Source organism: Danio rerio, chromosome 21, assembly GCF_049306965.1.
Source record: "Danio rerio strain Tuebingen ecotype United States chromosome 21, GRCz12tu, whole genome shotgun sequence".
NCBI lineage: Eukaryota > Metazoa > Chordata > Actinopteri > Cypriniformes > Danionidae > Danio > Danio rerio.
Window position 1 is genome coordinate 9,131,784 of NC_133196.1, and position 9,629 is coordinate 9,141,412.

The following is a 9,629-nucleotide window of genomic DNA, read 5'->3' on the forward strand; positions in this document are numbered from 1 at the left end:
TGCTAATCCATGCTAGAAACATGCTAATGCATGCTAGAATCATGCTAATAACATGCTACTTATACTTTTTCAAACTGTTTTTAAACTAAACAAACTATTACCAACAGGCTTTGTCAAGCCAGCCTCAAAGTTTGTCTCGACGAACTTTACTGTCTAGTTATTCTTCTTCTTCTGAGACTAAAAAACAAAACGCATCTCCTCCTAGAGCTTTCAAGCTATTACCACCAAACTCACACCAGACCTCCGAACTATTCTGACTCGGGTTGCTATATCTACTCAGACTGATCCGACTTTCGGTTTTCCGAAAAACGTCCCGGGACTGTCGGAAAAATCCCATAGACTTAACATTGGACCAAACTTTGTGACCTCGTAACTTTGCGTCAGACTGTCGCACAGAACTCTAACTGGGCTCATTTAACTCATAATATCAAACTGCCAATAACTGATCACTTTTAAACTTTCTAGCCACGCCCTAGCAACCACTTTTGGACCCTAGAAACTGTCCCATAGACTTCCATTCAAAAGACTCTCATTGACTTAACATGGGATCAAACTTTGTGAGCTCATAACTCTGCATCAGACTGTCTTACAGACTAATGGCTGAGCTCATTTAACTCAGACTACCAAACTACCAATAACTGATGAGCTTTTAACTTTCTAGCCACTCCCCTAACTACCACATACTGCACCCTAGCAACTGTCCCGTAGACTTCCATTACAAAAGTCTCTCATTGACTTTACATGGGATCAAACTTTGTGAGCTCATAACTCTGCATCAGACTGTCATAGAGACTAATGGCTGAGCTCATTTAACTCAGTCTAGCCAGCAGCCAATCACTGATGGCCTTTTAACTTTCTAGCCACACCCCTAATTACCACATACTGCACCCTAGCAACTGTCCTATAGACTGTAATTAGCTGTGCTATCAAATGCTTATAATTCTAACATGCTAATGACATGCCAATCATGCTAGCAACATGCTACTCATATAATAATCATGCTAATGACATGCTAACTCATACTGGAAACATGCTAATGACATGCTAATTTGTACTAGAATCATGCTAGTAACATGCTAATTCATACTTGACTCACGTTAATAACTGGCCTACATGCATATCTTTGCTTAGCAGTGTCCTATTGACTTGGGGGATGGCTCATCTGACTCAGACAACCAATGAGCATCTCAATATGATAATGAAGCTCACAAGCCACGCCCCCAAATTGATTCCATAGACTTCCATTAAAATAGACCAAGATGCATATCTTTGCATAGCAGTGTCATAGAGACATGGGGGTTGGTTCATTTGACTTAGACAGCCAACCACATTCAAGTTCACTCTGTAACCTTGCCCATAGCAACAAAACAGAGTACCCTAACAACCATTCATCAACAGCTATATCCCAGCATCGGAACATTGTAGAGACTTGGAGATTGGCTCGCTTGACTCATGCTAGCAAACGGAACTTCCTATATGCTACACATGCTAGCAGTGATTAGCTACATGCTAATATTGACTAGCCAAGTACTGTAACTTGCTAGAAATGCTTACTAAGTATAAATGTTTTATCAAGCATGTATGTGAGGCTTGCCTAGTAACCACCCAGGGTACCTTAGCAACTGCCTAGCAACCACCCAAATTACCCTTGCAACCGCCTAGCAACCACCTAGCAACGGCCTAGTAATGCCTTAGTAAGGGCCTAGCGACCAATCAGGACACCCTAGCAACTGCCTAGCAACGCCTTAGCAACCACTCAGAATACCCTAGCAACCACCTAGCAACACCTTAGCAACCACCTAGCAACCACTCAGGACACACTAGCAACCACCTAGCAACACCTTAGCAACCACTCAGGACACCCTAGCAACCGCCTAGCAACGCCTTAGCAACCACTCAGAATACCCTAGCAACCACCTAGCAACACTTAGCAACTGCCTAGCAACCACTTAGGACTCCTTAGCAACCACCTAGCAACACCTTAGCAACCACCTACCAACCACTTAGAACACCCTAACAACCACCTAGCAACACCTTAGCAACAACCTAGCAACCACTTAGAACACCCTAGCAACTGCCTAGCAACACCTTAGCAACCACCTAGCAACCACTCAGGACACCATAGTAACCACCTAGCAACACCTTAGCAACCACCTAACAACCTCTCAGAACACCCTAGCAACCGCCTAGCAACACCTTAGCAACCACCTAGCATCCATTCAGAACACCCTAGCAACCACCTAGCAACATCTTAGCAACCACACAGAACACCCTAGCAACCGCCTAGCAAGACCTTAGCAACCACCTAGCAACCAATCAGAGCACCCTAGCAACTACCTAGCAACCACTCAGAACACCCTAGCAACCACATAGCAATGCCTTAGCAACCACCTAGCAACCACTCAGAACACCATAGCAACCACCTAGCAACACCCTAGCAACCGCCTAGCAACATCTTAGCAACCACAAAGCAACCACTCAGGACACCCTAGCAACTGCCTAGCAACGACTTAGCAACCACTCAGAATACCCTAGCAACCACCTAAGCATGCTATGTGACATGCTAATTCATACTAGAATCATGCTAGTAACATGCTAATTCATACTACAATCATGCTAATAACATGCTGATTCATACTAGAATCATGCTAGTAACATGCTAATGCATGCTAGAATTATGCTAATAACATGCCAATTCACGCTAGAATCATGCTAGTAACATGCTAATTCATACTATAATCATGCTAATAACATGCTAATTCATGTTAGAATCATGCGAGTAACATGCTAATTCATGCTAGAATCATTCTAGTAACATGCTAATTCATACTAGAATCATGCTAATTCATTCTAGAATCATGCTAATAACCTGCTAATTCATACTAGAATCATGCTAGTAACAGGCTAATTCATACTAGAATCATGCTAGTAACATGCTAATGCATGCTAGAATCATGCTAGTTACATGCTAATTCATGCTAGAATCATACTAGTAACATGCTAATTCATGCTAGAATCATGCTAGTAACATGCTAATTCATACTAGAATCATGGTAGTAGCATGCTAATTCATACTAGAATCATGCTAGTGACATGCTAATTTATTCTAGAATCATGCTAGTAACATGCTAATTCATGCTAGAAGCATGCTAATAACATGCTAATTTATACTAGAATCATGCTAATAAAATGCTAATTTGTACTACACTCATGCTAATAACATGCTACTCCATGCTAAAATCATGCTAATTCATGCTAGAATCATGCTAATAACATGCTACTTATACTTTTTCAAACTGTTTTTAAACTAAATAAACTATTACCAACAGGCTTTGTCAAGCCAGCCTCAAAGTTTGTCTCGACGAACTTTACTGTCTAGTTATTATTCTTCTTCTGACTCTAAAAATCAAAATCTATCTCCTCCTTGAACTTTCGAACTATTACCACCAAACTCACACCAGACCTCCAAACTATTCTGACTCGGTATGCTATATCTCCTCAGACTGATTGGACTTTCGGTTTTCCGAAAAACGTCCCGGGACTGTCGGAAAAATCCCATAGACTTAACATTGGACCAAACTTTGTGACCTCGTAACTCTGCGTCAGACTGTCGCACAGAACTCTAACTGGGCTCATTTAACTCAGACTATCAAACTGCCAATGACTGATCACCTTTAAACTTTCTAGCCACGCCCTAGCAACCACTTTTGGACCCTAGAAACTGTCCCATAGACTTCCATTCAAAAGACTCTCATTGACTTAACATGGGATCAAACTTTGTGAGCTCATAACTCTGGATCAGACTGTCCTACAGACTAATGGCTGAGCTCATTTAACTACGACTACCAAACTGCCAATAACTGATGAGCTTTTAACTTTCTAGCCACACCCCTAACTACCACATACTGCACCCTAGCAAGTGTCCCGTAGACTTCCATTACAAAAGACTCTCATTGACTTTACATGGGATCAAACTTTGTGAGCTCATAACTCTGCATCAGACTGTCATACAGACTAATGGCTGAGCTCATTTAACTCAGACTACCAAACTGCCAATAACTGATGAGCTTTTAACTTTCTAGCCACACCCCTAACTACCACATACTGCACCCTAGCAACTGTCCCGTAGACTTCCATTACAAAAGACTCTCATTGACTTAACATGGGATCAAACTTTGTGAGCTCATAACTCTGCATCAGACTGTCATAGAGACTAATGGCTGAGCTCATTTAACTCAGTCTAGCCAGCAGCCAATCACTGATGGCCTTTTAACTTTCTAGCCACACCCCTAACTACCACATACTGCACCCTAGCAACTGTCCTATAGACTAATTAGCTGTGCTTTCAAATGCGTATAATTCTAACATGCTAATGACATGCCAATCATGCTAGCAACATGCTACTCATATGCTAATCATGCTAATGACATGCTAACTCATACTGGAAACATGCTAATGACATGCTAATTTGTACAAGAATCATGCTAGTAACATGCTAATTCATACTAGACTCATGTTAATAACTGGCCTACATGCATACCTTTGCTTAGCAGTGTCCTATTGACTTGGGGGATGGCTCATCTGACTCAGACAACCAATGAGCATCTCAATATGATACTGAAGCTCACAAGCCACGCCCCCAAATTGATTCCATAGACTTCCATTAAAATAGGCCAAGATGCATATCTTTGCATAGCAGTGTCATAGAGACATGGGGGTTGGTTCATTTGACTTAGACAGCAAACCACAATCAAGTGCACTCTGTAACCTCGCCCATAGCAACAAAACAGAGTACCCTAGCAACCATTCATCACCAGCTATATCTCAGCATCAGAACATCGTAGAGACTTGGAGATTGGCTCGTTTGACTCATGCTAGCAAACGGAACTTCCTAAATGCTACACATGCTAGCAGTGATTAGCTACATGCTAATATTGACTAGCCAAGTACTGTAACTTGCTAGAAATGCTTACTAAGTATAAATGTTTTATCAGGCATGTATGTGAGGCTTGCCTAGTAACCAACCAGGGTACCCTAGCAACTGCCTAGCAACCATCCAAATTACCCTAGCAATCGCCTAGCAACCACCTAGCAACGGCCTAGTAATGCCTTAATAAGGGCCTAGTGACCACTCAGGACACCCTAGCAACCGCCTAGCAACGCCTTAGCAACCACTCAGAATACCTTAGCAACCACCTAGCAACACCTTAGCAACCACCAAGCAACCACTTGGGACACCTTAGCAACCGCCTAGCAACACCTTAGCAACCACCTAGCAACCAGTCAGAACACCCTAGCAACCGCCTAGCAACGCCTTAGCAACCACCAAGCAACCACTCAGGACACCCTAGCAACCACCTAGCAACACCTTAGCAACCACCTAGCAACCACTCAGGACACCATAGCAACCGCCTAGCAACGCCTTAGCAACCACTCAGAATACCCTAGCAACCACCTAGCAACACCTTAGCAACCGCTTAGCAACCACTTAGGACTCCTTAGCAACCACCTAGCAACACCTTAGCAACCACCTAGCAACCACTCAGAACACCCTAGCAACCACCAAGCAACACCTTAGCAACAACCTAGCAACCACTTAGAACACCCTAGCAACCGCCTAGCAACACCTTAGCAACCACTCAGAACACCCTAGCAACCACCTAGCAACATCTTATCAACCACTCAGAACACCCTATTAACCGCCTAGCAATGCCTTAGCAACCACCTAGCAACCACTCAGAACACCATAGCAACCACCTAGCAACAGCCTAGCAACCGCCTAGCAACATCTTAGCAACCACCTAGCAACCACTCAGGACACCCTAGCAACTGCCTAGCAACGACTTAGCAACCACTCAGAATACCCTAGCAACCACCTAAGCATGCTATGTGACATGCTAATTCATACTAGAATCATGCTAGTAACATGCTAATTCATACTAGAATCATGCTAATAACATGCTAATTCATACTAGAATCATGCTAGTAACATGCTAATGAATGTCAGAATCATGCTAATAACATGCTAATTCACGCTAGAATCATGCTAGTAACATGCTAATTCATACTATAATCATGCTAATAACATGCTAATTCATGCTAGAATCATGCGAGTAACATGCTAATTCATGCTAGAATCATTCTAGTAACATGCTAATTCATACTAGAATCATGCTAATTCATGCTAAAATCATGCTAATAACCTGCTAATTCATACTAGAATCATGCTAGCAGTATGCTAATTCATACTAGAATCATGCTAGTGACATGCTAATTTATTCTAGAATCATGCTAGTAACATGCTAATTCATGCTAGAAGCATGCTAATAACATGCTAATTTATACTAGAATCATGCTAATAAAATGCTAATTTATACTACACTCATGCTAAAAACATAATAATCCATGCTAGAATCATGCTAATGCATGCTAGAATCATGCTAATAACATGCTACTTATACTTTTTCAAACTTTGAAAAAACTTTTTCAAACATGCTAATTTATACTAGAATCATGCTAATAAAATGCTAATTTGTACTACACTCATGCTAATAACATGCTAATCCATGCTAATCCATGCTAGAAACATGCTAATGCATGCTAGAATCATGCTAATAACATGCTACTTATACTTTTTCAAACTGTTTTTAAACTAAACAAACTATTACCAACAGGCTTTGTCAAGCCAGCCTCAAAGTTTGTCTCGACGAACTTTACTGTCTAGTTATATTATATAGTCTAAATTTACATTTAGGTTTATATACGATGTTTTACGCATTTCAAAATTGCAATTATATTTTTTCAGTTATATATATATATATATATATATATATATATATAATTGTATATAATATCAGTTAAATATAATGCATTTCTTTACTTTTTTATATAATATAGGAATAAATAATAATTATATACAAAATATAATACAATTAATATGTATTATAATATATATTAATTATTATCCAGTCAATTACAATTACATTTTGGGGCCTTAAAAACTATTGTGGACGTTTGGGGACCTTGAAGTACGGCATAAACATAACTTATTTATTAAACTATTTGTATGTTTGTAGAGAATCAGCAATGTGCAAACAACATTTAGATAGCTTTTATTGTTTTATGTCTCAATAATAACAGGTCAGAATAAGTGTGTTTTTTTCATTTTAAGCTACGGTTAAGCTGAATGATGATTATAATTCTCCCTAAAATCTGTAGAAATATTAAATTCTATGAATAATTCTTGTATTTTATATTAAATGTCATGCAGCCATAAAAAACAGGATGTCTTATATCAATATGAGACATACAGTTGTGCTTACATTTTAGAAAATGAGTTTAACAGGTCAGAATAAGTGTGTTAACACTTGTATTTAATGTGCTCTCTATGTAATTTATTAATTCTTGTAATTTAAATTTAATTTCATGCAGACATCAAAACATATTAATTTCACACTTACGGCAGAACTTATATTTTATAAAATGGTTTTCTAGCAATCACATAACAAAATTTAAGCACCAAAAACCTAAAAATGAATTAGCTCAACCAATGTTTGACGTTTACCTTAAATATGCATATATGCAAATAATCCACCAGAACCAAACAAAAACAAAGCACACCCCTCTAAACAACAGCTATAACGAACTAAACAACACATCTAAACATAATATACAATAGGAATAGTTTAATAAATAGTTATATTATGCTATGTATTAGCAAACCTTTGAGTTTTAAAGCACACTATCCTCACCGGTTTAAACCACCCGTTTTCCGTGCGCGTTCCCGGCTTCCCTGCGCGCGCATCAATCTGCAAATCAAAGATAAACAGCAAATGACCAGCGGGAATTCGACACATATTCGTGTAGAAGTTTGTGTGACCGTAAAGTGCGTTACAGGGAGCAACCGCGATGAACTTTAGTCCAGCTTCAATGGATGCCGCCATACTTTCACTTTGTAGCGTCACATCTCGCTTAAGCTGCGTCACTTCCGCTTTTTACCACAGAGGAGACAGCGCCTCTCGCGTAGAACACAGTCAAATACACTGTTGTTAAATTTCTGCATGCCTGTCATCTATCTATCTATCTATCTATCTATCTATCTATCTATCTATCTATCTATCTATCTATCTATCTATCTATCTATCTATCTATCTATCTATCTATCTATCTATCTATCTATCTATCTATCTATCTATCTATCTATCTATCTATCCGTCCGTCCGTCCGTCCGTCCATCCATCCATCCATCCATCCATCTATGTAATATTTGATAACGTCTATAATGTAATAATGTTTTATAATGTAATAACGTTTTAGAGTGTAGATTTTTGCCAATAATTAAATAAATAAAATAACAAAAAATCTGACAAAATAATTATTGCATAATAATTAAATACAATACACATAATACATTATATAACATTATATCATTTGCAGGATTATAGTCTGTTATATATATATATATATATATATATATATATATATATATATATATACATATATATATACATATATATATATATATATATATATATATATATATATATATATATATATATATATATATATATATATATATATATATATATATATAATACTAATACAATAAGGAATAAATAGTTTTTATCTAATTTTCTCATTTTGATGGTTATTTTGTCTTATATTAAATCCTTTAACATCATCTGAAAAGCCAGAGTCCACCTGTTTTTACAACATTCTGCAATATTTAAGGTTAATTTGACCATTATTTTCAATGGGATTGCACTTTGCTGAATTATACTGTTTACATTTTATTCAGTTTTGCCTAACAGTTTCATTTTTAGGTCATGCTTTTATTGCCAAATTCTATTTGAATAATGCTGTAATATTATGGCTAATATATGTTACCCATAATTTAGACCTTTAAAAAAAAAAATGTTTTAATATTATTTTCAGCTGTCAGGAAGCTGAACTCTCTCCCTCCCAATGCACCTTTGGACTGTGACACACACACACACACACACACACACACACACACACACACACACACACACACACAAACTCATACATCTGCATCGTGTCTCAGCATCTAAATATTGTTGCTTTTCTGTTGATGTGACTCCACCAATTGGAAGTCACTTTGGAGAACAGCATCTAAATAAATTCACATGTAATGGCATCAAACAAGTTGTGCATTGCAAATTTAGATTATAATTTTAAAATAATTTTAAATAATAATAATAATAATAATAATAATAATAATAATAATAACAATGTTCACCATCTGTTAAAAAACTTACAGGCCACTTTCCAATTGTCCTTCTTTTACATCCCAAGATGCCTTTATTCAAAGTTATTTTCATTAACTTAATAAAACATAAAAAGTTTTCAAAAAAGAAAGAAAGAATAAAAAGCGTGCTGGGTGGAAAAATGTCAATACATTTAAGTTGATAAACTAATTTCTCTTGATATGGATTCATCTAACGATGCACAAATTATTATGCCAATAAATGATTTGCTGCATCAGGCATTTAAAAGCAAGAAACAGCAAGTTCCTGAAGGTGTTTTCTTAATATTCATTTTTTCAAAGAACCTCACAGTGAATTGTTCTTGAAACCATTTGTTTCTTAGTATTGAGACAGTTTTAACAA

At 37.5% G+C, this 9,629-nt stretch overlaps 1 protein-coding gene across 4 annotated transcripts in view; it reads right to left on the reverse strand.

The window, feature by feature from the left end:
* Nucleotides 1–7,969, reverse strand: part of aggf1 (angiogenic factor with G patch and FHA domains 1) — a 42,337-nt gene extending 34,368 nt beyond the window's left edge. For 3 of the 4 annotated variants that reach the window (XM_021468864.2, XM_073934776.1, XM_021468865.2), the window contains exons 1-2: nucleotides 7,895–7,969; nucleotides 7,752–7,808 (exon numbers count right to left, since the gene is read on the reverse strand). In XM_021468864.2, the coding sequence (XP_021324539.1) occupies nucleotides 7,752–7,804 (53 nt within the window). In that variant the 5' untranslated portion in view covers nucleotides 7,805–7,808; nucleotides 7,895–7,969. 4 annotated transcript variants of the gene reach the window in all.
* Between the last annotated feature and the right edge of the window lie 1,660 nt (nucleotides 7,970–9,629).